The 27346-nt window shown below is 59.8% G+C and overlaps 1 protein-coding gene across 3 annotated transcripts; it reads left to right on the top strand.

Moving 5' to 3' along the window:
- NBEAL2 (neurobeachin like 2) lies at positions 1-26726 on the top strand. 3 transcript variants are annotated; one of them, XM_039726559.1, is made up of 56 exons: positions 6-226; positions 1790-1878; positions 3475-3639; positions 4945-5026; positions 6608-6673; positions 6917-7062; positions 7135-7217; positions 8716-8801; positions 9605-9890; positions 9978-10084; positions 10644-10721; positions 10810-10893; positions 11010-11108; positions 11930-12501; positions 12591-12723; positions 12801-12920; positions 13002-13332; positions 13433-13515; positions 13619-13711; positions 14004-14175; positions 14587-14720; positions 14805-14964; positions 15038-15140; positions 15515-15659; positions 15780-15938; positions 16023-16182; positions 16340-16425; positions 16683-17342; positions 17414-17592; positions 17664-17823; positions 18480-18617; positions 18688-18993; positions 19072-19221; positions 19950-20107; positions 20187-20311; positions 20487-20607; positions 20683-20840; positions 20956-21089; positions 21180-21287; positions 21842-21937; positions 22015-22139; positions 22223-22363; positions 22444-22574; positions 22650-22759; positions 22839-22956; positions 23028-23125; positions 23206-23322; positions 23408-23497; positions 23605-23714; positions 23793-23965; positions 24286-24380; positions 24460-24576; positions 24669-24830; positions 24905-25053; positions 25322-25457; positions 26101-26691. In XM_039726559.1, the coding sequence occupies exons 1-56, from the start codon at positions 179-181 to the stop codon at positions 26203-26205; spliced, it is 8340 nt and encodes a 2779-aa protein (XP_039582493.1). In that variant the 5' UTR covers positions 6-178; the 3' UTR covers positions 26206-26691. The 3 variants fall into 3 exon arrangements, with proteins under 3 accessions (XP_039582490.1, XP_039582493.1, XP_039582492.1); XM_039726556.1 differs by having other exon boundaries at positions 1-226; positions 20956-21287; positions 26101-26726; XM_039726558.1 differs by lacking the exon at positions 6-226 and adding an exon at positions 337-829 and having other exon boundaries at positions 20956-21287; positions 26101-26726.
- Positions 26727-27346: the final 620 nt, after the last annotated feature.

Here is a 27346-nt window from a genome sequence, read left to right as displayed (position 1 = left end):
GCTCCCAGGCGGCTCCGCGCCGGCCGAGCCCAGAAGCGGCCGAACCGGCTCTGCCAGCCGGGAACCGGCTGCGACGGCTCCGCGGGTGACACCGCCACCGGGAGCGGCACCGGGAGCTCGGGCACCGCCGCTCCGGTGGGCGCAGCGGGAATTCCGGGAGCCCAGCTCCGGCTTCGGGATGCGGCTCCGCGTGGGCGCCCCGGGAATTTTGGAGCAGCAGCTCCAGGTGGGCGCACCGGGAATTCCGGGGCAGCGGCTGCGGGAGGTCCCGCCGGGAATTCGGGGCTGCAGCTCCCGGTGGGTGCCCCGGGAATTCCGGGGCGGACTCAACACGCGGGCGGGATTTGGGGTTGGATTTGCAGGGAATTCGGGGATAAACCACCGCGGGCTCGGGGACATCCCGGGGGCGCGGGGATGGGGACGCCGGGGCCACCGCGGTGTCCCCGGGCGGGCTCGGTGTCCCTGAGTGGGTTCGGTGTCCCCGGGCGGGCTCGGTGTCCCCGGGCGGGCTCGGTGTCCCTGAGTGGGCTCGGTGTCCCCGGGCGGGCTCGGTGTCCCCGGGCGGGCTCGGTGTCCCCAGGCGGGCTCGGTGTCCCCGAGCGGAGCCCGCAGCGGGGCAGGAAGCGCCGTTGGGGCCGCGGGTGACATGGCATTTCCTGAGCTCTGGGGCTTTTTTGGTGGCTTTGCACAAGCGGCAGCGGTGACAAAAAGGGGGGGGCCCCCCTAAGCACCCCCTCCCCGCACCCCACACCCCGTTCCGGCCGCGCTGCGCCGGCGCCGCTCGCACGGCTGCGGGGCCATGGATGGCCGCGGCCACCCCCGGCGACAGGTACCGGCCCTGGGGACCCGGGGACACCCGAGGGACACCCGAGGGACGCTCGGCGTGGAGCGGGGAGTGAGGGGGAGGCGGATTTTGGGGTCCCCCCCCACGTTGTGGGGGCGCCGTGAGAGCGGCGGGATCCCGGAAAAGGGGGGACGGTCCCCGTGGGAAGGGGGGGACAGCCCGGGGGGCTCGGGGGTGACCCCGAGGTGTCGCATCGGGGTGTGGCGGTCCCCAAGGTGCCACGGTGGGGTGCGCAGGGATGGGGGTGACCCCAAATTGGTGCGCCCGGGGCTGTGAGTGACCCCAAAGGGCAGCGGTGGGTGCGCAGGGATGGGGTGACCCCAAGGTGCCACACTGGGGTGCTCAGGGATGGGGGTGACCCCAAGGTGCCACACTGGGGTGCTCAGGGACATGGGGCACCCCAAAGGTGCCACCTCGGGGTGCCCAGGGCTGGGGGTGCCCCTGGGGCGCTGGGTGGGGGTGCCTGGCCTGGGTGAGTCCCCGCTGTCCCCCACTGTCCCCGCTGTCGCCGCTGTCCCCATTGCACAACCACAGCTGGGCCGGGCAGGGCCCGCTGCGTTCTGATTGGCTGCAGGGACAGGTGCTCTGCGAGCTGATTGGCCGGGTGAGTTCCACAGGTTGCGCTGCGCTGGGCTCTGATTGGCTCAGCACCTCCGCAGGTGTTGCGGCTCTGGCTGCTGGTTGGTCAGCGAGTGTACAGGTGGTGCTGTGCTGGGCTCTGATTGGTCAGTGGTGTTACAGGTTGTGTGATTCTAGGTTCTGATTGGTCAGAAGCGTTACAGGTTGTGCAGTTCTGCGCTGTGGTTGGTCAGTGGCTCCCAGGGGTGTGTCACACACCTGAGTGGGCGGGGCTGGTTCCTCTGGCTGTGATTGGCCAACCCCTGTGGGCGGGGGCCATGGAGGGCCGTGATTGGCTGCCGGCCCCAGCCCCGCCCTCCCTTGCAGAAGGACCTGTCCTACCTGCAGCAGTGGCTGGAGGCCTTTGTCACCAGCTTCGAGAGGGTCATCGCCCTGCCCTCGCTGGAGCCCCGCAGGTGGGACCCCAAAACCCTGCAGTGACCCCGCAGAGGGACCCCAAACAGCCCTGAGTGACCCCAAACACCTCGGAGTAGCCCAAACACCCTTGAGTGGCCCCACCTGGGATGACCGACCCCAGCACCTGTGGGTGACCCCTCTGAGTGACTCCCAGTATTCCTGGGTGGTCTCCAACACCCCTGGGTGACCCCAGCACCCCTAAATGTCCTGCCCAAGTGATCCCCAGCACCCCTGGCTGACCCCCAGCACCCCCAACTGATGACCCTGGATGGCCCCCAACACGCAGGAATGACCCCTGTGAGTGGTCCCCAGCACCCCCAAATGACTCCTGTAGGTGACCCCAGCACCCCTGAGTGACCACCCTGGATGAGTCTTAGCACCTGTGGATGACCCCAACATCCCTGAGAGGGAATGACCCCTGTGAGTGGTCCCCAGCACCTCTGGATGATCCCAACACCCCTGAGTGACCCCCAACACCCCAAAATGACCATCCTGGATGACCCCAAACACCCATGAATGACCCCTCCGAGTGGTCCCCAGCACCTGTGGCTGACCCCAATGTCCCTGAGTGATCCCTGTAGGTGACCCTCAACACCCATGAATGACCCCTCCGAGTGGTCCCCAGCACCCCTGGATAACCCCAACACCCCCAAATGACCCCTGTAGGTGACCCCCAACACCGCTGAGTGACCACTCTGGATGATCCCTAGCACCTGTGGATGACCCCAATGTCCCTGAGTGACCCCTGTAGGTGACCCTCAACACCTCTGAGTGTCCTCCAACACCCCCGAGTGACCCCTCTGAGTGGTCCCCAGCACCTCTGGAAAACCCCAACACCCCCAAATGACCCCTGTAGGTGACCCCAGCACCCATGAATGACATCCAACACCCCCAAGTGACCCCTCTGGGTGATCCCCAGCACCCCTGGATAACCCCAACATCCCTGAGTGACCCCTGTAGGTGACCCCAGCACCCATGAATGACATCCAACACCCCCGAGTGACCCCTCTGAGTGGTCCCCAGCACCTCTGGAAGACCCCAACATCCCTGAGTGACCCCTGTAGGTGACCCTCAACACCTCTGAGTGACCCCTCTGAGTGACCCCTAGCACCCCTGGCTGACCCCAACACCCCCAAGTGACCCCTGTAATTGACCCCAACATCCCTGAGTGCCCCCCAACACCCCCGAGTGCCCCTCTAGGTGACCCTCAACACCTCTGAGTGACCTCCAACACCTCTGAGTGACCCCTCTGGGTGATCCCCAGCACCCCTGGATGACCCCAACATCCCTGAGTGACCCCTGTAGGTGACCCCCAACACCACTGAGTGACCACCCTGGATGACCCCTAGCACCCTTGAGTGACCCCAACACCCCCGCGTGCCCCTGTAGGTGACTCTGAGTGTCCCCCCAAGCCCCCGGTGTCCCCAAGCCCCCGGGTGTCCCCGTGGGCCCCGGTCCCTCGCGTTGCCGCTCGCGGGGGTTGTGGTGCCTCATCCGCCCGCCGCGGTCGGGGCCATCCGGTGCCGCTGCCGGGGAGGCGTTCCGGGGGGCCCCGGGGACAGCGGGGTCACATCCCGCGCCCCGATCCCGCCCAGGCCCGAGGAGCCGGGCTCCGAGATCCCGGCGCTGCCGCGGGAGGTGCTGCAGGTGCTGAGCCAGCGGCTGGGACACAGCGTGGCCCTGGGGACGCGCGACGGGGACAGGGGGACGGGGCTGGGCCAGGCGCTGCTGCTCCTCAAGTTCTTCATCATCATCTGCAGGTGGGTGACCCCGAAACCCTCGGTGCCCCCTCGCCCACCTGCTCCCGGTGCCGCGTTCCCGGCACGGAGCAGCGCCAGGGCTGGGGGTCCTGTGTCCCCTCCCAGGGCCTGGATTGTCCCAAAGCGCCGCGTGGCTTTGGGGGTGTGCGGTCCCCACCCCAAAAAAACCCCACAGGATTCTTCCCTGAGGGGGAGCGCCCCCCTGGGAAAGCTGGGATCCCCCCCAGACCACAGCATCCCCTCGGAAGTGCATAAAAAGCTTATGGAATAATTTTACAAACAAAAATTATTTTATTATTTATATTATNTATTATTATTATTATTATTATTATTATTATTATTATTATTATTATTATTATATTAATAATAGTAGTAATAGTAATAATAATAATAGTATAGTAGTAATAATAATAGTCATAAGAATAATACTAGCAGTAATAATTTTTAAAATAATTATTAATAATAGTAGTAGTACTAATAATAATAATAGTCATAATAATAATACTAGCAGTGATAATTTTACAAAAATAAGTATCAATAATAACAATAATAGTCATAATAATAGTATCAGTAATTATAATAATGTAATTATATTATATTGTATTTATATTGTATATACTGTATTCTATTATATTTATATTGTAATTATATTGTAATTATATTATATTGTAATTATATTATAATGTAATTAATTATAATAATGCAAAATAACTAAATATTTTAAATATATAATAATTTTTAAAACAACGTTATTGCCCCCCAAAATTCTGTCGTTCCCCCCATGTAGTGCCCCCTCCAAAAGTGCATCACGTGTCTGAAAATAATAATTAGAAAACCATGATTGTCATTTATGAAATGTAATAAAAATATAATAATTAAAAAACACTATTTTGCCCCAAAATTCCATCATTCCCTCCTAGTGGAGTATCCTCCCCAAAATGCATTATATCTGTAAAAAAAATTTTGAAAATAGTTAATATTATTAATAATTATTATATTTAACAATAATAGTGAATATAATAATAAATTAAATAATTTAATATAATAAAAGTATAAAAATAGGAAACTATTCTTCCCCCAAAATTCCATCATTCCCCCCAAGTTCCATCACATCTCTAAAATAAATTAGTAAATGTTGGTTTTATTATTAATAACAAAAATTAATAATACAACGTAACATAATAAAAACCGTGTAAAATAAGAGAATTTTTTACGGAATTTCCTTGCCCCAAGCACCTTTGTCCCCCTTTCCCAAATTTCCTGCCCAGCCCGTGCGGGATGAATTCCCGATGTTTTCCCTTCCAGGAACCTGGAGAACATCCAGCCCGACAGGAGCCCCGGCTGCCTCCCGCACGTGCTGCGGCTGCTGCGGCTCTGCGGGAGCCAGGTGGGAGCGGGAACGGGAACGGGAGCGGGAATGGGAGAGGGAATGGGAACGGGAATGGGAGAGGGAATGGGAACGGGAATGGGAGAGGGAATGGGAACGGGAATGGGAGAGGGAATGGGAACGGGAATGGGAGAGGGAATGGGAACGGGAATGGGAGAGGGAATGGGAACGGGAATGGGAGAGGGAATGGGAGCGGGAACAGGAATGGGAGCGGGAATGGGAATGGGAACGGGAATGGGAGAGGGAATGGGAGCGGGAACAGGAATGGGAGCGGGAATGGGAGAGGGAATGGGAATGGGAATGAGAATGGGAATGGGAATGGGAGAGGGAATGGGAACGGGAATGGGAGTAGGAATGGGAGCGGGAGCAGGAACGGGAGCGGGAAGGGGAACGAGAATGGGAAGGGGAGTGGGAACGGGAATGGGAGTGGGAATGGGAAGGGGAACGGGAGCGGGAGTGGGAATGGAGTGGGAACTGAAACGGGAGCAGGAACGGAAATGGGAACAGGAGTGGGAATGGGAACGGGAATGGGAACGGGAATGGGAGCAGGAATGGGAGCGGGAGAAGGAGTGGGAACGGGAACGGGAGTGGGAACGGGAATGGGAACGGGAACAGGAGCAGGAATGGGAACGGGAATGGGAATGGTAGAGGGAGCAAGAATGGGAACAAGAACAGGAATGGGAGCGGGAATGGGAATGGGAATGCGAGCAGGAGCAGGAATGGGAACGTAAACACGAATGGGAGTGGGAACGGCAATGGGAAAGGGAACAGGAGTAGGAATGGGAATGGGAATGCGAGCAGGAGCAGGAATGGGAACGTAAACACGAATGGGAGTGGGAACGGCAATGGGAAAGGGAACAGGAGTAGGAATGGGAGTGGGAATGGGAACGGGAGCAGGAGCAGGAATGGGAGCGGGAGCGGGAATGGGAATGGTCATGGGAAGGGGAATGGGAAGGACAACAGGATTGGGAACAGTCATGATAAAGGGAGTGGGAATGGGAAATGGGCACAGGAATGGGAATGGGGAGTGGGAAGGGGAACGGGAATGGGATTGAGAAGGGTTATGGGAATCGGAATAGGGACGGGAACAGGAACGGGAACAATCATGGGAATGGGAACGGTCATGGGAATGAGAATGGAAAACGGAATGGGAACAGGACTGGGAATAAGAACACTCATGGGAGCACTCGTGCAAACAGTGCTGGGAATGGGAAAGGGCGGGGCCTGATTGGCTGGGGAGGGGCTCAGCGCTGATTGGTCACAGAGTCCATACATTATTTGAGTCTGGGCTCTGATTGGTCAGGAGCTCTACAGGTTGGGCTGTGCTGGGATTTGATTGGTCAGTGACTCCACAGCTTGTGTGACTGAGTTGTGATTGGCCAGTGTCTCCATAGGTTGTGCGATTCTGGATGCTGATTGGTCAGTGCATCCCAGCTTGTGCTGCTCTGGGCTCTGATTGATTGATTGATCGATTGATTGATTGATGATCCCATTCTCCCCACAAAGCGGAGTTTCCCCCCCAAAAAAAGCACACCCATTTTTTGGAGCGTGTCAGGGATTAAAGCTCGGCTTTCCCGGCAGCTTCGGAGCATCCCGGGGGACGAGCAGAGCCGGGAACAGCTGGAAAATGGGGCACAGCTGGAGAAGGGGACACGGCCGGAAAATGGGACACAGCTGGAGAGCCGGGAGAACGGGACACAGCTGGAAAATGGGGCACAGCTGGAGAAGGGGACACGGCCGGAAAATGGGACACAGCTGGAGAGCCGGGAGAATGGGGCACAGCTGGAGAAGGGAACACAGCTGGAGAAGGGAACACAGCCAGAAAATGGGACACAGCTGGAGAGCCGGGAGAATGGGGCACAGCTGGAGAAGGGAACACAGCTGGAGAAGGGAACACAGCCAGAAAATGGGACACAGCTGGAGAGCCGGGCACAGCTGGAAAACCGGACACAGCTGGAAAACGGGATGCTCCACGCCCTGCACCTCTGCGAGTGCTTCCTCGACCCCTACCAGACCTGGCGGCGGCAGCTGAGCGGGTGAGGGCCGCGCCCCGCATCCCAAAATCCCTCCCCCGTCCTGGATCCCTCCCCTCACCCCTCTCTTTCCAGGGAATCCATCAGCGCCAAGGAGAAGAGCAAGTACAAGTTCGCCCCCGCCCCGCTGCCCCCCGAGTTCGGTGCCTTTTTCCAAGGTAAAAGCGGGATTTGGGAAAGGGGAGGGTCGGTGTGGCGTCCCTGAGTGGGGAGAGTGTCCGGGATTGGGGGTGCTGGGGCAGGGGTGGGATCGGGGAATATTTATGGGATCCGCGGAGGGATGTTGTGTTCAGAGGGAGCTATTGATCCAAGGACTGAAAAGGATCCCATATCTGCTCCAGGTTATCCGTATTATCCCACAAATATGGGATCCCACACCTGCTCCGTGTTATCCTGTATTATCCCACAAATATGGGATCCCACACCTGCTCCAGCTTATCCTGTAATATCCCACAGATATGGGATCCCACACCTGCTCCAGGTTATCCAGTATTATCCCACAAATATGGGATTCCACACCTTCTCCAGGTTATCCTGTATTATCCCACAAATATGGGATCCCACACCTGCCCCAGGTTATCCTGTGTTATACCACAAATATGGGATCCCACACCTGCCCCAGGTTATCCTGTACTTATCCCACAAATATGGGATCCCATATCTGCTCCAGCTTATCCTGTATTATCCCACAAATATGGGATCCCATATCTGCTCCGTGTTATCCTGTGCTTATCCCACAGATATGGGATCCCACACCTGCTCCAGGTTATCCTGTGTTATCCCACAAATATGGGATCCCATATCTGCTCCAGGTTATCCTGTGTTATCCCACAGATATGGGATCTCACACCTTCTCCAGGTTATCCTGTACTTATCCCACAAATATGGGATCCCACACCTGCCCCAGGTTATCCTGTATTTATCCCACAAATGTGGGATCCCATATCTGTGGGATAAGCACAGGATAACACGGAGCAGATATGGGATCCCACACCTGCCCCAGGTTATCCTGTGTTATACCACAAATATGGGATCCCACACCTGCCCCAGGTTATCCTGTGTTATACCACAAATATGGGATCCCACACCTGCTCCAGGTTATCCTGTACCTGTCTCAGGATTATTATAGGATTCCAAGGCAAATACAGGATGCTGTTCCAGGTTATCCTACGCCTGCCCCAGAAATTTCCCTGCTCCCGTGTCCTGGGAAGAGGAACAGGATCCCAAAGCAGGAATTAAGCCCAGCACCACCTGCAGAACCCACAAAAATCGACACAAAGGGGGATTTTTATCAGGGAAGCCCCAAAAATCCCCTTTTAGAGCAGCGCCGTTGCAAAAATCCCCTAAACTCAGCCCCATAAACCCCCAGCTGAACCCGAGTGTGGCAGAAATCCCCTTTTTGGGGCCAAAACCCCATTCCTGGCACAACCAGAGCTGGAAAACCTGGAGCATCCTCATCCTCTCCATCACCAGCAGGGTCCAGCACCCCCGTGGGGTGGATTTGGGTAGGAAAGGGATTTTTCCCTATTTTTTGGGGTGAAAAAAGGATTTTCCCCCCTATTTTTAGCTAGAAAAGGGCCTTTTTCTGTTGGTTTGGGGGTTTTTTGTTTTACTGTTTGCTCCTGTGATGAAATCTTTCCCTGCTCATCCTCACAGAGAGTTTCCAAGGCGGGAAGCAGCTCCCAGAAATGATCCAGCTCCGGATTATCCATCTTTTTGGAGCCATCCTCTCTGGATCCAAGGTACCTTTGGGAGCTCCTCATGCCAGGGATAAACCCCAAAGTTTTGTTCATTCCAAGGCTGAAATTAAACCACTGAAGTTTCCAAAGCTTTTAAAAATCATGTTTAACATTCCAGCCTTAAATTCGGTGGGATCAGCTCAGAAATGTTAAAATAAGTACTTAAATTGAAGAATTAAATTAAAGTATTAAAATAAGTAATAAAATAAAACAAAATAATAAAACAAGACAAAATAATCTAAAATTAAATAAAATTATTAAAAATACCTATTTAATTAGGAATTAAAGAATGAAGTAGAACAAATAATAAAATAAAACTAAATAATCAAATAAAACAATCAAAATAAATAATAAAATTAATGAAATCAAACAAATAAAATAAATAACAAAATAAAGAAAAATATGTAAATAATTAAGTAAATTATTAAACTGTTGAATGAAGTTATTTTATAAATTATTAAATATTTAAATGTAATGATTAAATTACTGAATTAAATTATTTTATTGGACTATTACATTAAATTATTAAAATTAATTAAATAATTAAGTCATGAGAAGCTTTTGAGCTGAAGCTGCTGCTTCACCTCCAGTCCACCTCTGGGCTGGAAGCTGGAAAATCCTTGGATGAATAATTTGGACCCAAAATCAGTTTTCATTTCCGCAGCAATCAAAACTCAATTCACCCAATAATTCCAAAATTGGCTTTAAAACAATTCACACTCCCAGGGTAAAATCTGCAGGTAAAATCGATAAATAACGGGATCCCAGTGGGTGACAGAATTCCCCCCTGTTCCCAAACCCCGCAGCCCAACGCGCTCCAGGCCATCACGCCCGCGGCGCTGGACGTGCTGCTGGGGGTTCTGCAGCGGGGTGGCAGCGGGGTCCCCCCGTCCCCTGCGCTGCTGGAGGTGACGCTGCGCTCCGTGGTGGCCGCGGTGCACGTCCTGCACGCCTCCAGCCCCGGCGCCGGCCCCGTGTCCCTGCGGAGCCTCCTGGATGGATACTTCAGGGTGCTCAACTCCGACCTCGCCGCGGCCTCCCTGGCGCCCGAGGCGGCCGGCGGGCTCATCGCCCTGCGGGTGCTCATGTTGGGTAGGTTGGGAGCAGGGTGGGGTTTGTGGAGGTGGGGTGGGATGGGGTTGAGACAGGCTGGCTGGCTGTCTGTCTGTCTGTCTGTAGATGCCATCCCGGCCATGCTGAGCTGCCAGGACCGGCCTGTGCTCCAGGCTGTGTTCCTCAGCAACAACTGCTTCGAGCACATCATCCGCCTGCTCCAGAACAGCAAGGTAGGGAGGGCACCTCAGTGTCCTCATCCCCATCCCCTGTCCTCGTCCTCAGCCCCGTCCTCATCGCCATCCTTCAATCCTCCATCTTCATATCCATCCTCATCCCCGTCCTTGTTTCCATCCTCATCCCCATTCCCATCTCTGTCATCATCCATATTCTCATTTCCATCCTCATCACCTTCCTGATGCTAAACAAACCTGAGGTAGTTTTGACATATTCATCTCCTTCCTTTCCTTCCTTCCTTTCCTTCCTTCCTTCCTTCCTTCCTTCCTTCCTTCCTTCCTTCCTTCCCTCTTTCCTCTTTAAATGACCCTGGGACAGTCATTTTGTCTGGTGACACCAGGGTTTGGCACCTTCATCTCCATCCTCACCCTTCCCAGCTCTAAATGATCATGGGGCAGGGTGGTGTGTCCCTTTTGGTGACACCAGGGTTAGGCACCTTCAGCTCCATCTCCATCCTTACCATTCCTGGCTCTGATTGATCCTGGGACACGTCCATGGGGTGGGGACCCTCCAGAACCCCTCCCCAGTGTCCCATGCCCACCCCGTGTCCCACAGCTCTACCTCGGCAGCTCGCGGGAGGCGGGTGAAGCTCGGGACGAGGTTCCCACACGGAACGGGGATGGACTCCAGCAGGTACCCCATAACCCAGCCACCACCCGTGGTGGGCTGTGCCCCCTCATTCCCGTGTCCCAGCAGCTCCCCCATTCCCATGTCCCTGTAGGTCAGTGCCAGCGGCTCCGACGCCATCGCTGTCCACGCCCTCGGGGTGCTCACGGCCATCATGAGCAACTCGCCCTCAGCCAAGGTGGGCAGGGGACCTCTCCTGAGGAGGACACCCCAAAACCTGAGGGATTTGGGTATTTGAGGTGGCTCAGCCCGAGGTGGGGCTCGGGTGGGATTGCACTGTCCCTGTGCCTCCAGGAGGTGTTCAAGGAGCGCATCGGCTACGCCCACCTCTACGAGGTGCTGAGGAGCCAGGGCCAGCCCACCCAGCGTCTGCTCCAGGAGCTCCTCAACATGGTGAGCATTCCTGCTTTTCCTGACTCTGGGCAAAGCTCTCGGCACTGGGGGTTCCTGTGGATCTCAGCCCCCATTCTGAGCCCCCCCATCCTCTCCACTCTGCTGGTTTCTCAGCAGCTTCCTTCCCAACGGGTCCTGGGTCCGTCTTTCACCCGGAGTTGTGCTTGGGTTTGGGAGTTTTGAGCCTTTTTGGATGTGGAACTGCTCACTCTGGTACTGCTGGACACAGGAGGGTCTCCAAGGTGCCTCATGCATGAGGGTCTCTGAGATCCTTGATTTGTGGAGGCCTCCAAGGCACTTCATGCACAGAGATTCGTAACGCTCCAGGATTCTGGATGCACAAGAATCTTCAGAATGCTTGGTGCATGAGGGCCTCCAAGATCCTTGAAACATGGAGGTCTCCAAGATTCTTGATGCTTGGGGGTCCCCCAAAATTCTGGATGTGCAGTATCCCCAGAACTATTAATGCATGGGAGTCTCCAAGACCCTTAATCCATGGGGATCTCCAAGATCCTTGATGCATGGAGGTACCTGAGATTCTTGATGCATGGAGTCTCCAGAATTCTTCATGCACAGGATCTCCAAAAGGATTGATGCACAAAGGTCTCCGACATACTTGATACACAAGGGTCTCCAAGATCTTTAATCCATGAGATCCCTTGATGTCTGGGGTCTCCAAATTCTGGATGCATGGGAGTCTGCAAGATTCTGGATGCACAAGGGTCTAGACAAGGTCTCTGCCGCCAGCTCAGGGCGGCTGGGATGGATCCATCCCTCTCCAAGCTCGGGAGCTGCACCAATCCCCTCTGGTGTCCCTACAGGCAGTGGAAGGTGACCACAGCTCCTTCCCAGCGCGTCCCATCCGCAACGAGCAGCCCCTGCTGATCCTGCTGTCCTGGCTGCCGGTGCTGGAATGCCGGGATCTCCAGGTGTTCCTGTCGGCGTGGCTGCGGCGGCTCTGCGAGGCCTCCCTGCCCAGCCGCCTCACCTGCGTCAAGGCGGGCATGGTGGGCTCCCTGCTGGGCGCCCTGGCCACCGAGCCGGCCCTTCCCAGCGCCTGCTCCCAAAACCTGCTGGAGCTGCTGCGCTCCTTGGGCAGCCTGTCCATCCGGCCCGGGGAGCTGCGGCAGCTCCTGCGGCTGCTGCGGCGCGAGCGCGGCCGGGGGCCGCATCCCTACGTGGCTCCGGTCATCCGGGCGCTGTCGGGCATGGCCAGGGGCGAGGGGCCTCCCCGGGCCCTGCAGAGCTTCGACCTGAGCCCTGGCATGGCCGGGATCATGGTGCCCACCATCCAGAAGTGGCCCGGCGGCGCCTTCGCCTTCCACGCCTGGCTGTGCCTGAGCGAGGAGGAGCCGGAGCCGCCGGCGAGGCCGAAGAGGAGGCAGCTCTACAGGTGATGCTCGCTGGAGGGGGTGAGGTGAGGGTGGGGAGGGGCAGCAGCACCATCCCCACCGTGGTTTTCTCCGTGGTTTTCTCCACCAGCTTCTTCACGGCGGGCGGGACGGGCTTTGAGGCGTTCTTCACCGCGGGCGGCGTGCTGGTGGTGGCCGTGTGCACCAAGAAGGACTACATGACAGTGGCGCTGCCCGAATTTGCCTTCAACGACTCTGCCTGGGTGAGGATCATCCCCACCCCGTCCCTGTCCCCATCAGGGACACCACAGTGCCCTGATGTCCCTCTCTGTCCCCCCAGCACTGCGTTGACATCGTGCACGTCGCCGGCCGCCGGCCCTTCGGCCAGAACATCATCAGCATCTACGCCGACGGACACCTGCGGAAAACGGCGCAGCTCCGCTTCCCCTCCCTCCACGAGGTGGGGGATCCCCCCAGCAACCCCCCAGCCCCTCCTGCATGGCCTCACTGGGGGCTGAGTGCGATCCCTTCTCCCTCCCAGTCCTTCACCTCCTGCTGCATCGGCTCCGCGGGCCACCGGACCACCACGACGGCCGCCAGCACTGCCAGCCACCCGCCGGCGCCCCACGGGCCGGAGCTGGTCTTCACCCAGCACCCTGTGCTGGGACGCTCCCAGTCTGTCCCTGCCACCCTCGGTCCCCACTCTTGGACCCCCACCCAGCTGCCCACGGAGGGCGTGGTGGCCACCACGGCAGCCGGCAGCCAGGACACGGAGTGGGGCAGCCCCACCTCGCTGGAGGGTCACCTGGGCTCCGTGGCCATCTTCTGCGAGGCTCTGCAGCAAACCCAGGTCAAGGCTCTCTTCTGTGCAGGTACATCAGGGTGGGACATGGAGGATGTCCCCAGCGTGCTGCTGGTGGTGACCAGGGTCTCCTCCACCATGTGCCAGCTCACGCCAGCCCTCTCCCCCAGGACCAAATGTCACATCCCCGTTCACACTGGAAGGGGACTTGGTGGAGCTCAGCAGTAAACTCTTGCTGTACTACACCCCCCAGGTGAGGAAAGCCACCTCCCTGGGGACAGGGACCCTGCTGGGACCCTGTGCCACCAGGGACACGTCCAGGAGCATGAGGATGCTCCCACGGTGTTCTTTTCCAGGCCTGCAGGAATAACATCTGCTTGGACCTCTCCCCCAGCCACAGCTTGGATGGGAGGCTCACAGGGCACAAGGTGGTCAACTGGGACATCAAGGTAGGCTGGGCACAGGGTGACCTGTCTACCCCATGGCCTGGAGGCAGGGGGGTCCCTCCTGAGTCACAGTCCCAGGGCAGGACCCCCAGAGGTCCCCTGGACCCTGCAGGGACTCTGCCCATGGTATTGAGTCCACCATGACCCATCTGTCCCATGGGTCCTCATCATCCAGGGTGGACACAGTGGGTGGGGGAACAGGTGACTTTTGGGGACCCCAGGTGCCATGGACCTCCCCTCCATGCTGCTGTCACCACCCAGCAAAGCCTCTCCCCTCCCTCCCTCTCTCCCCCAGGACGTGGTCAACTGCGTGGGTGGGATGGGGGTGCTCCTGCCCCTGCTCGAGCAAGTGGTGTCCAAGACGGAGGAGCCCGAGGATGAGCAGGAGACCAATGACCTGGTGGGGCCGGAGCTGACGTCCTCCAGGAATGCCCAGGGCATGCTCATCCCGCTGGGAAAGTCCTCAGGTGAGGAGTTCAGGGGATGTCAGGCAGGAGCTGTCTTCCTCAGGTGGCTGGAGGTGACCACAGAGGGGCTCCTGGACCTGGCAGGTGTCCACCACGGGCAGGAGAGGTCTTGTCTGAGGCTCCAGGAGTTACAGGGCAATGGAGGAACCACTTGGGATGTTGTTATGAGTGACCCTGTTAGTCACAAACAAACGGTTCTGGGAAAGTGAGGGTGGCTCCAGGGACCTTTGGCATGGGTGGAATGTGCCTTCTCCCAATATCCAGCTGCTCATTCCCAAGCTGAAGGCAGCAGAGACTTCCATCTCCTTAAATCTGGAGAAAACAGGAGAACAGGGTGAAAAGTTTGGAGAGTGGGTTCTCCAGGCAGGGGTTTGGGTGGGCCCGGGGCTCACAGCTCCTGGTGCCCTGCAGAGAGCAGGCTGGAGAGGAACAGCGTGGCCGCCTTCCTGCTGCTGGTGAAGAACTTCCTGCGGAACCACGCCGTGAACCAGGAGAGCCTGGTGCAGTGCCACGGGCCGGCCATCATCGGAGCGCTGCTGCACAAGGTGTGGGAGGCTCCCAAAACCCCATCCCGCTGTCCTTGCCGTTCCCAAGGGGCTGGAAGTGTCCCCTCCTGTCACCCGTGACAGGTCCCCGGCACGCTGCTGGACATGAGCACCTTGGTGGCCTCGCAGATCCTCATGGAGCAGGTGGCTTCCGAGGGCAGCGGGCTCCTGCTGCACCTCCTCTACCAGCACCTCCTCTTCGACTTCCGCATCTGGAGCAACAGCGACTTCGCCGTGCGCTTAGGTGGGAGCAGGGATTGCCTGGAATGTCCCATCCCACCCGGCCCCCGTGGGATCCTGACGCCTTCTCCCTGCAGGTCACATCCAGTACCTGGCCAGCGTGGTCAAGGACCACAAGCAGCGCATCCGCAGGAAGTACGGGGTGCAGTTCATCCTGGACTCCATCCGGACCTACTACGGGTCAGCTGCCACGCCGGGCTGGAATCCTGGAATGCTGGTGGGGTGGGCTTCACCCCTGGGAGCTGTGGTTTGGCCAAACACCATTTTTATGGGGTAATATCTCTCCTACCAGAGTGGGAGCGTTGTGGTGGGAGCAGGACCTTCCATGTCCCATCCCTGAGCCTGTGCCCAGCTCCAAAATCCACCCCCAGCAGGCGCCAAGAATGTGGTGGCTTCTGCAACAAGCAGACCCAAATGTGTGGGGTGGACACGTCCCGGGGTAGAAGATCCCTGGAGCTCCTCAGGCTTTGTGTTGGGATTTGGGATGATGCTGGCAGTGGGTGTGGGTGACAAGGGACACATCCCCATGTGTGTCTGTTGATCAACACCTCCAGGGAGAAGACCACGGCCACTGACGACATCAGGACGGTGCAGACGTCCCTTTTCAGCCTGGTGAAGGATTTCTTCTGCAGGAGCTTCTCCGGGGAGGAGATGCAGAGCTTGCTGAACTACCTGGCAGGGGCACAGGATGAGCAGCAGGTGTGTCACCGGACACACTGTGGTCCCCAACCCCTCAGCAAATTATGGGCTGGGGAGAAGCCACTGGGATCCCAGCAGGACACTGGGAGGGCAGTGGACAACCATCCCAGTGTCCTGCAGGTCTGTGGGGCGTTGGAGGTGATCCACAGCCTGCTGAAGGGCCCCCCAGCCCAGGAGCAGCTCTTCGCCTTCCTCTTCGAGCCGGGCCACGTGGAGCTGCTCTTCTCCCTGCTGGTGCAGAAGAGGTTCTCGGATGAAGTGAGGGAAAGGGTCTTCAAGGTAGGGCAGATCCCCAGTGCCCACCTGCTGCTGCCCCCAGCAGGGATGTCACAGCCAGGTGGCCTCCTCTCGCTGTCCCACCAGGTCCTCTACAAGATGCTGAAGTACGAGAAGGTCCCCGAGCGCAGCAAGAGCCGCCTGAAGCTGAAGGACATCGGGTACCATGGGCTCATCTCCTACCTCAGCGACATTCCCGGCTCCATGCTGCTCTTCCGCTGCCTCTCGGAGCAGGTCCTGGGGGCAGGTACTGTGTGCCAAAGAAGTCAGGCCTCCACCCCAGCCATGTGCCATGGGATCACCACTGGTGGTTTCCCCGTGAGGCTGAGCTGGGCTGGGTCTTTGGTGGCTTTTGGGGACAGCAGGAAGTGTCCTACCACTGTGCTGACTCTCTTTGTCCACAGACCCTCCCAACTACAAGGACCTGGTGGCCGTGGTGTACCTGTCCCACCGGGCTGAGCTGAGCATCCGACTCGACATCTGCCGCAAGGTGAGCGGGGCCGGGACACGGCGGGAGGTGACAGAGGTGTCACTCCGGGGCTGAGCTCCTTGGGCACCCTGCTGTGCCCAAAAGTGGTGGCCGTGGGGATGGTGGTGACACGGATCTACCAGCGTGGAAATGGTGCAGCTCCAGCACCCCATGATGGTTTTGGAGGATCTGGGGTGCTCCTGTTCCTGGGCGAGGAAGAGCTGGGGCGGCAGCATCCAGTGTCCTTCATTTTCCATCTCCTTTTCCTTCCCCTGCAGCTGTTCCACCTGATCTATGCGCAGCAGGACCTGGTGAAGCAGCTGGCCAGGCTGGCCGGCTGGCAGGACACGCTCACCAAGCTCTACGTGAAGGAGTCCTACGAGTGCCGGCAGCACAGCCTGAGCTCCGCGGGCTGCCCGGAGCTGCTGCGCCTCTCCGAGCCCTGCGGCAGGGACAGGATGAGCCCGCCGCCCGCCGAGCTCCAGGAGCTCGACGTCTTCCTCCCGCTGGGATACGAGGCCTCGGACCAGGAGCTCTCCGAGGGCTTCTCCGACCACTCCATCTCCCCAAGCGGCCGCACCAAGTCCTTCCACTCCTACAACTTCAAGTCCTTCGACTCCTCGGACCGGGCCAGCCGCTCGTCCTCCAACCCCGGGGACGGGCCCCCCTTCGACGGCGTCTACCACCCGCTGTCCCCCTTCTCCACCTCGCCCTTCGACCTGGGGCTGGACCTGGCCAGCACCAGCTCCATGGCCACGGCCGAGAGCGGCACCCAGACCCCGGCCAGCGGCCCCGGCACGCCCTCGCCCCTGGAGAGCTTCAAGCCCTTCCCGGGAATGCGAGCGCGCAAGAGCTCCAGCCTGTCCAACGTCCTGGATGAGAGCAGCTACCAGGACGTGCTGCCCAGCGACAACGTCTCCAACACCAGCAACCCCCAGGTGAGCCCCAAACCCTCACCCCACCACCCTGGGGTGCTGCAGGCGCCGCTCACCTTCCTCTCCACTGGCAGCAAACCCCCGAGGAGGAGCTGTGCAACCTCCTGACCAACATCATCTTCTCGGTGACGTGGCGCGGGGTCGAGGGCTGCGACGACGTGGCCTGGAGGGAGCGCGGCCAGCTCTTCTCCGTGCTCACCAAGCTGGGCACGGCCTGCGAGCTGGTGCGGCCCCCGGACGAGATCAAGCGCAGGTGAGGCCCGCCCGTGTCCCGGGGTGGATCCCGAGGGAAGGGCACCCTCTGGAGCTGCTGCTGTCCCACAGCCTGCTGGAGATGATGCTGGAGTCGGCGCTGACCGACCTGAAGGAGTCGGGCCCGGCCGCGCTGCCCGGGCTCACCCACAACGCCCTGAAGCTGCTGCGGCTGCTCCAGGATTTCCTCTTCTCCGAGGGACACAACAACCAGGCCCTGTGGAGCGAGAAGGTGGATGGGAGTGGGCAGGGATTCCTGATCCCAAACCACAGCTCTGCTAATCCCTAATGTCAGCCCAGGCACTAAAACCAGCCTCACCTGCAGAACTTGAACATAACCTCAGACTTATTCCTAAATTGAAATCAAAGCCTAATCTTAACCTTGGGAAATAACCTCAGCCTCAATCCTAGATTTAAATCAAAACCTAATCCTAATTCTAGGCAATTACCTCTGCTTTATTTGTAATCTTAAATTGAACCCCAATCCTAATCTTTAAACCTTAATCCTAACCCCTAATTCAAAATTTAACTGTTCCTCCTAGATCATGATTCTAAACCTTAACTCCACATCTTTGTCATAAAACCCAGCCCTTAATCCTAATCTTAACCCTCTTTCTGTAAACCTAAACCCTAACCTTAACTCACAGCCTGTAACCTCACTGCACTTCCTACATCCTAATCCTAAACCTTACTGCTATACCTTTGTCCTGAAGCTCAACCCTAACTCAAATCCTGTACCCCTGACCATAAATCCTGAGACTCAACCTCATGCCAAACCCAGACTAGTTTGTCACGAGTTGGGTGACAATCCCAACCCCGAATCCGAGGAGGGCTGGGTGATAGGGGTGGGGTTCCTGCCCGGGCCGGGGGCTCACGGTGTCCCCCCAGATCTACGAGGGGGTCAGCAGCCTGCTGGACAAGCTGGGCGTGTGGCACCACCTGGCCGACGGCACCTCCGACCTCAAGGAGATGGCGCAGACGGGGCTGCGGGTGCTCCTCGGGTACATCCTGCTGCAGGACCCCCAGGTGGGTCACCCCTCCCTGGGCACCGCCGGGGCGCCGCGCTGGCCCCGCCTGACGTCCCCTGTCCCCCCAGCTGCACTCGCTGGCCTACGTGAAGCTGCACAGCCTCCTGCAGACCACGTCGGCCCCGCGCAGGGACGAGGCCTGCTACCTGCTGGGGAAGCTGGAGACGCCCCTGCGGCGCTCCCTGGATTCCCGGTCGGAGGCCTTCTCCTGGCTGGTGCCCATCATCCGCACGCTGATGGATCAGTGCTACGAGACCCTGCAGCTGCAGCAGTTCCTGCCCTCGCTGCCCCCCACCAACGGCAGCCCCACCTTCTACGAGGATTTCCAGCTCTTCTGCACCACCCCAGAGTGGAGGGGCTTCATCGAGAAGCACGTGGGTGCCGTGGGGTGGGATTGCCTGGATGAGGGGTGGTGGGTGCCGAGCCCTGGGAATGCCTCTCTGCTCATCCAGGTGCAGCCCACCATGGCCCAGTTTGAGATGGACACGTTTGCCAGGAGCCACGACCTGATGTCCAATTTCTGGAACGCCTGTTACGATGCCATGATGAGCAGCTCCCAGCGCCGGGAGCAGGAGAAGGCGGCCAGCCGCAAGCTGTTCCAGGTACTGCCTGCTCCTTGTCCCTGGGATGTCACCCTGGGGCGTGCTCTGTATCCTGGGGACACTCTCCTCACCCCTGAGGTGTCACTCTGGGTGCTCCTCATCCTGGGGACATGCTCCTCACCCACAGGAAGTCATCCAGGGATGTGCTTCTCACTCTGGAGACAAGCTCCTCACCCCCAGGATGTCAGACAGGGAATAAGCTGCTTATCCTGGGGATATGCTCCTCACCCCTAGGATGTCATCCAGGAGATGTGTTCCTTATCCTGGGGACAGGCTCCTCACCCCAGGGATGTCACTCGGGGCTCTCCTTTACCTGAGGACATGCTCCTCACCCCAAAGATGTCATCCAGGGAATAAGCTCCTCAGCCCAAGGATGTCATGCAGGGAATGTGCTCCTCACTCTGGCATGTGATCCTAGGAATTACTCCTCTCCCTGGGGTATTAATCCTGGGGTTGTGCTCGTCACCCCAGGGATGCCATCCATCCCGGGGACATTGCCTTCAGGAAGTGCTCCTCCTCCTGGGGACATTGTCCTGGGGATGTGCTCCTCATTCCAGGCACATTATCCCTGGGATGTGCTCCTCATCCTGGGGATATCATCCCAGGGATGCACTCCTCATCCCCACCACATCATCCTGCCGACGTTCTCCTTACCCTGAGGCCGTCACCCTGTGGATGTCCCCAGGCCCCAGCCCTGTTGTCACCTCACTCTGGTGCCCCCTCGGCAGGAGCTGGTGCTGGAGCCGGCGGCGAAGCGCTGCAAGGCGGAGAACGCCCGGCACGCCAACGTCCTCAAGCAGGCCAACAACCACCACAGCACGGTGCTCAAGCAGTGGCGCTCCCTGTGCCGCCTGCTCACCTCGCCCCGCTCCGCCTGGGCCGACCGGTGAGTCCCTACCTCGTCCCCAGGCAGGGCTGGCACAGCCAGGGGTCCCCAGGGTGCCTCACCCCCAGCTGTCCCCCAGGAACCCACCGGAGGTTCGCTGGAAGCTGTCCAGTGCCGAGACCTACTCCCGGATGAGGCTGAAGCTGGTGCCCAACCTCAACTTCGACCAGCACTTGGAGGCCAGCGCCCTACGGGACAACCTGGGTGAGGTGGTGGCACTGGGGCACCCGTGGGTCCTCCTGTGCCACGGGCGAGGGATGTCACCAGTGGGGCTGGGCTGGGAGATGGCATGGACAGCGCTGAATTTGGGAGCCCTTCACAGGAGTTGCTCCCAGCTCACGGGGGGAGGTGGGTCCTGCTGACCCCCTCCTCATTTCAGGAGCTGACCACCTCCAGAACCCCGCCGAGTCCCTCCCGCTCGCCATGGCCAAGGAGGCCAAGGTGAGCGAGCTGGAGGATGACCAGCTGGCCGAGGAGGACCTCCCTGTCCTGGACAACCAGTGAGTGACCCCACCCCTGCCACAGCGCGGGCTGGGGGTGTCACCAGAGTGTCCTCACCCCACCGTGCCACGCAGGGCTGAGCCCAAGGAGCAGAACCAGCGGGAGAAGCTGGTGGTGTCGGAGGACTGCGAGCTCATCACGACGGTGGCCGTGGTCCCCGGGCGCCTGGAGGTGACAACTCAGCACGTTTATTTCTACGACGGCAGCAGCGAGAAGGAGGAGACGGAGGGAGGTAACGGCGGGCGCTCCCTGAGGGCTGTGAGGAACCCCCACCCGGCCCCATCCCTGCCTCGGGAATGGCAGGATGGTGACACCTGGGGGGGCTCTGCGTGCCCCCACCCTCGCAGGGATCGGCTACGACTTCAAGCGCCCCTTGTCCCACCTGCGCGAGGTTCACCTGCGCCGCTACAACCTGCGCCGCTCCGCCCTCGAGCTCTTCTTCATCGACCAGGCCAACTACTTCCTCAACTTCAGAAAGAAGGTGGGGACCCCCTCATCCCCTCCCAGCTCCCTCCCAGGGCCACAGCTCCACCCGAGCTCCGGCAGCTCCACGTCCTTCTGTCCCCTCCAGGTGAGGAACAAGGTGTATTCCTGCATCCTTGGCCTGCGGCCCCCCAACCAGACCTACTTCGGCAGCCGGTCCCCCCAGGAGCTGCTCAAAGCCTCGGGGCTCACACAGGTACCGGCCCCACCCTGCCCATCCACGTCCCATGTGTCCCCTTCCCAGGTGGAAAAGGGAGGGTGACAGCGTGGGGTGCCCATAGGACCTGGGGTGGACATGGACATGGACATGGGCTCAGGGATGGCTGTGGATCTGGAAGTGGCCATGGGACCAGGGATGGCCATGGCCATGAACCTGGACTTGGACAGAGGATGAAGGATGGCTGTAGGGAGTGGCCATGGGATCTGGGTTGGCGATGGGATGAGGACGTTCATGGGACAAAGGACAACCGTGGGACATGGGATGATCAGAGAGCAGGGATGGCCGTGGAGCAGGGGATGGCTATGGGATGGAGGTGGCCATTGGACTAGAGGTGACTGCGGAACCAGGGATGGCTGGGGGTGGGCATGGCCGCAGTTCTGGGGACAACTGCAGAGCCAGTGATGGCTATAAGACTGGGGACAACTTTGGAACCAGGGACGGCCAAGGGACAGGCACTGCCACGTGGTGGGGGGTGTCTGCCCTGTCTCCTCTCCCCCCAAGCCCATCTCCTCCCTCTCCCTTCTCTCCAGAAATGGGTCCTGCGGGAGATCTCCAACTTTGAGTACCTCATGCAGCTGAACACCATCGCGGGGCGCACCTACAACGACCTGTCCCAGTACCCCGTGGTGAGCCCCTGTGTCCCCCACTGTCCCCACACTGCCCCGGTGCCCCCCCACCTCACCCACCTCCCGCCCCCACCCAGTTCCCCTGGATCCTGCGGGATTACGTCTCAGAGACCCTGGACCTCACCAACCCGGCCGTGTTCCGGGACCTGTCCAAGCCCATCGGGGTGGCCAACGAGCGGCACGCCCGCGACGTCAAGGAGAAGTGAGTACCCCACAAACCAAGGGCAGGGGAGGCAGGGAGCCCCTGGCTGGCTCCTGCTGGACCCCATCCCACCTGGCCTGCAGGTACGAGAGCTTCGAGGACCCCACGGGCACAGTGGACAAGTTCCACTACGGCACTCACTACTCCAACGCCGCCGGGGTCATGCACTACCTGATCCGCACCGAGCCCTTCACCACCCTGCACATCCAGCTGCAGAGCGGCAGGTGGGCACCCGGCAGGTGGACCCTGCAGAGGGGACATCGTGGGGACAGCCAGGCTCCAGCCAGGTGTCCTGTGCCTCCAGGTTTGACTGCTCGGACCGGCAGTTCCACTCGGTGCCGGCGGCGTGGCAAGCCCGCATGGAGAACCCGGTGGATGTCAAGGAGCTCATCCCGGAGTTCTTCTACTTCCCAGAGTTCCTGGAGAACCAGAACGGTAAGGGACATCATTGTCACCACCGGGGGAGCACAGGAGGGACTGTGTCCCTCATTGTCCTCGTCCTGCCTGCAGGCTTTGACCTGGGCTGCCTCCAGCTCTCCAATGAGAAGGTGGGGGACGTGGTGCTGCCGCGGTGGGCACGCTCCCGCGAGGACTTCATCCAGCAGCACCGCAAAGCCCTGGTGAGACGGGGAGCCCCTTCTGCCCTGGGGGCGTTCCGGGGCCATTCCCACCCCACCCTGACACCCCGTCCTTGGACAGGAGTCGGAATATGTCTCCGCCCACCTCCACGAGTGGATCGACCTCATTTTTGGGTACAAGCAGCGCGGCCCGGCCGCCGTGGAGGCCCTCAACGTCTTCTACTACTGCACCTACGAGGGTGAGCTGTGGGGCAGAGGGAGGGGGACACCTGCCAGGGGTGTGTCCCCCCGTGACCATCCCCACCCACAGGGGCCGTGGACCTGGACGCCATCACCGACGAGACGCAGCGCAAGGCTCTGGAGGGCATCATCAGCAACTTCGGGCAGACGCCCTGCCAGCTGCTCAAGGTAGCTCAGACCTCTATCCTCCAAAACCAGCCTGTTTTTGGGGTGTCCCCCCACTTCTGACGGGTGGCCTGCCCCCCCAGGAGCCGCACCCCGCGCGGCTGTCGGCAGAGAGCGCGGCCCGCCGGCTGGCCACCCTCGACACCCGCTCCCCCAACGTCTTCGAGAACCTGGGCCAGCTCAAGTCCTTCTTCGTGGAGGTGAGGACACCCCCGGGGCCCCCGGGCAGCACCGGGAGGGGTGGGGTGGCCAGGAGGGCGCCCAGCAGCTGCTGTGTCCCCACAGGGCATCAGCGATGGGGTGGCCCTGGTGCAGGCCGTGGTCCCCAAGAACCAGGCGCATTCCTTCATCACTCAGGGATCCCCCGACATCCTGGTGAGTGTGGGGAAACTGAGGCACGGGGACGTTTTGCTGGTCCAGGACCAAAGCAGGGAGGATCCCAGCAGTGAGAGTGGTGTCACCTCCCCTTCTCCTCCGCCCAGGTCACCGTGAGTGCCAATGGCTTGTTGGGGACCCATAACTGGCTGCCCTACGACAAGAACATCTCCAACTACTTCAGCTTCACCAAAGACCCCACTGTCACCAACGCCAAGTGAGTCACTGGGGTCCCCAGGGATGGTCCCTGGAGGTGCCCCCAATCCACCACCACCATCCCACATCCTCCTGACAGGACCCAGCGCTTCCTGCAGGGCCCCTTTGCCCCCGGGGCCGACCTGAGCTCCCGCACGCTGGCCGTGTCCCCCGACGGCAAGCTGCTCTTCAGCGGGGGACACTGGGACAACAGCCTCCGTGTCACCTCGCTGGCCAAAGGCAAGGTTGTGGGGCACATCACCCGGCACATAGGTACGTCCTCCTCCCGTGGTGATGATGATGATGATGATCTGATGATGCCCTGGTGGGGTTGCAGGGCCGTGGCGGGAGGCAGGTGACACCATGAGGGACATCTCCCAGTGTCTCCATCCCCTGGGGACAGAACAGGTTCCAGCCCCAGAGCTGGAGTGGGGCAAGGAACAGCAGCATCCACACCCCAAAATTCATCTTGGAATGGGATTGGCAGCAATTCTACATCCACAAACACATCGTGGTGCCATCCCATGGAGTCAAGGGGGCCGAGCATGGTGGGAGGGCTCCGACACCTCATGGTGTCCCTCTGGCTGTCACAGATGTTGTCACCTGCCTGTCACTCGACCTGTGCGGCATCTACCTCATTTCTGGCTCACGGGACACCACCTGCATGGTGTGGCAGGTCCTACAGCAGGTAAGGGCTCGAGGAGTGGGAGGAGCACGTGTTGGGCACTGCCAGCAGGTCACTGATGTCCCCGTGTCCCCACCACCAGGGTGGCTTCTCCAGCGGCTTGGCTCCCAAACCCGTGCAGGTGCTGTACGGCCACGACGCCGAGGTGACGTGTGTGGCCATCAGCACCGAGCTGGACATGGCCGTGTCCGGCTCCAAGGTGAGCTGGTGGCGCTGTGGGGTGGGCATGGGATGGGCATGGGATGGGCAGTGCCACCACCACCATCGCCCTGTGTCCCCTTCCTCCCCCAGGATGGCACCATCATCACCCACACCGTGCGCCGGGGGCTCTTCATCCGCTCCCTGCGGCCGCCCGGCGAGAGCTGTCCCCCCGCCGTGCTGTCCCACCTGGCCGTGGGGCACGAGGGACAGGTGGTGGCCCAAACCTCCGTGGCACAGCCCTCCTGCTCCAAGGTACGTCCGGGTGTCCCCGTGGTCCCCTCCTGGCCACCAGCACGGCCACCACGCTCCCGCTGCGCTCCTTGCAGGAGAGGTTCGCGCTGCACCTGTACTCGGTGAACGGGAAGCTCCTGGCCTCCGTCCCGCTGGACCGGGAGGTGACAGCCATGTGCCTGACCGAGGACTTCGTGGTGCTGGGGACCTCGGAGTGCGGGCTGGAGATCCGCGAGCTCCAGAGGTGAGGGGTGGCTGTGTCCTGGCCTGTCCCCAGCACGCCCTCAGGGTGTCCCGTGCCGTGGTGTCCCACGCTGTGGTGTCCCACACCTCGTGTCCCACACCATGGTGTCCCACGCCGTGGTGTCCCACGCAGTGGTGTCCCACGCTGTAGTGTCCCGTGCCATGGTGTCCCACGCTGTGGTGTCCCATGCTGTGGTGTCCCGTGCCGCGGTGTCCTACATCGTGGTGTCCCACGCCATGGTGTCCCATGCCATTTCTCGTGTCCCCAGCCTCAGGGCGGCCGTGCCCCCCGTGCCCATGCGGGTGCCCGTGCACAGCGTGTCCGTCACCAAGGAGAAGAGCCACATCCTGGTGGGGCTGGAGGATGGAAAACTCATCGTGGTGGGCGCCGGGCAGCCCGCGGAGGTGGGCGGCACCCCCAGCCAGGGCAGGGTGGGACGGGGACGTGGCTCGGTGTCCCCTGGGTGTTCCCAGGGTGGGGACATCGGTGTGTCCTCTCCAGAGCTGAGGGGAACCAGGGTGGGGTGGGGAAGGATGGGGGTGGAGGTGGGAGGGAGATGGGGATGGAGAAGAGGATGAGGGTCTGGAAGGAGATGGTGATAGCAAAGGGGATGAAGATGGGGTTGGATAAAGGGTTTTGGGAAGGGGATTGGGATGGAGAAGAGGATGAGGATCTGGAAGGGCATGGGGATGGAAAAAAGGATGAGGATCTGGAAGGAGAAGAGGATGGAAATGGGGAAGGAGAAGAGGATGGGATGGAGAAGCAGATGAGTATCTGGAAAGGAATGAGGAGGAAGAATGGGATGAGAAACTGAGAGGAGATTGGGATGGAGAAGGGGATGAGGACCTTGGGATGGGATGGGAATGAAGGGGATGGGGATGGGGATGGGGATGGGGATGGGATGGGATGGGATGGGATGGGATGGGATGGGATGGGATGGGATGGGATGGGATGGGGATGGAGAAGGGGGTGAGGACCTTGGGATGGGGTTGTGGAAGGGGATGGATAAAGGATCGGGGCACGGAAAGGCGCTCCCCCCGTCCCCAGGTGCGGCCGGGCCAGTTCCACCGGCGGCTGTGGCGTTCCACGCGGCGCATCTCCCAGGTGTCGGCCGGAGAGACGGAATACAACCCCTCCGAGGGCAGGGCCTAGGCTGGCACCCACCACCACCACCCACCCCCGGGGGCCCCGTGCCCCCCACACGGACTGGGGGGACCCCCGGGCGCCGAGGGGGGCCCGGAGAGCCCCGCCCCGCCCGACATCCGTGGCCTTATCCAGCCCCGCTGGGGTGTGCAGCCCCCCTGGATTTTGGGAGATGCCTCACGGCGGGATGGGGGACAGGAGGAGGAGGGGACCCCTCACTGGGAAAAGGGGGTGGCACAGCCCCCCCGCCGTGCCCGCTGGCCAGGAGCCGGCAGCGTGTGGGTGTCCCCCCCACCCCGTTATTTTTTATTTCTATCCATTTTTAGAGCTTTTACAGAAAAAGATTTGTTAATAATAATGAATAATAATAATATATCTGTGGGAAATCAAGGTGTGAGGCCCGTGGTTGCCCCAAGATGGGGATACACCCCCTCCTCTGTGTGTCCCCCAACTCTGGTGTCCTGCATGGGGGGGCCTGGGGGACATGGGGACACTTGTGTCACCAGTGGGGCAGGACTCAGCAGCTCTGTGCCCACGTGTTATGGGCAGGGGGGGCACACACACGTGTCACGAGTGTGGGGGTGTCTGCAACCCTGGACTCCCAACTCTGGGGGGGTCTCAGCTGCTCTGTAGCTTGGTGTGACAAGTTGGGGGGTCTCAGCCACTGTGAACCTCCATGTCAGGAGCTGGGACGGGTCTCAGCAGCTCTGCACCCCCCTGCCACAATTTTAGGGGGTCTCAGCAGCTCTGTACCCCCCTGCCACAATTTTAGGGGGGGTCTCAGCAGCTTTACACCACGTGTGACAAGTTTGGGGGATCTCAGTGGCTGTACAGACTCTTGCCATGAGTGTGGGGGTCCTCAGCAGCAGCTGTACAGAAGTGTGACAAGTTTGGGGGGTCTCAGCAGCTGTGCACCCCCATGTCACCAGTTTGGGGTCTCTCAGCAGCTGTGCACCCCCATGTCACCAGTTTGGGGGGTCTCAGCAGCCGTGCACCCCCATGTCACGAGTTTGGGGGGTCTCTCAGCAGCCGTGCACCCCCACGTCACCAGTTTAGGGACTCTCAGCAGCTCCCCACACGTGTCATGAGTTTAGGGGGACCAGCTGTGTCCCCCTGTCCCAGGCGGGGGCAGTGGGTCCCCAGCACCCCT

Source organism: Passer montanus, unplaced genomic scaffold, assembly GCF_014805655.1.
Source record: "Passer montanus isolate IOZ18808 unplaced genomic scaffold, ASM1480565v1 scaffold59, whole genome shotgun sequence".
NCBI lineage: Eukaryota > Metazoa > Chordata > Aves > Passeriformes > Passeridae > Passer > Passer montanus.
The sequence above is the reverse complement of the archived record's forward strand: the minus strand, read 5'-3'. Positions and strand labels throughout refer to the sequence as shown.

Excerpts from the sequence above, each read along its gene's own strand:
- NBEAL2 (XM_039726556.1), top strand. The coding sequence starts at position 179 with ATGCGGCTCCGCGTGGGCGCCCCGGGAATTTTGGAGCAGCAGCTCCAG. Across the intron at positions 14,721-14,804 it reads TCGGAGCGCTGCTGCACAAG|GTCCCCGGCACGCTGCTGGA; the intron begins GTGTGGGAGGCT and ends CACCCGTGACAG. Across the intron at positions 16,183-16,339 it reads GGAGCAGGTCCTGGGGGCAG|ACCCTCCCAACTACAAGGAC; the intron begins GTACTGTGTGCC and ends CTTTGTCCACAG.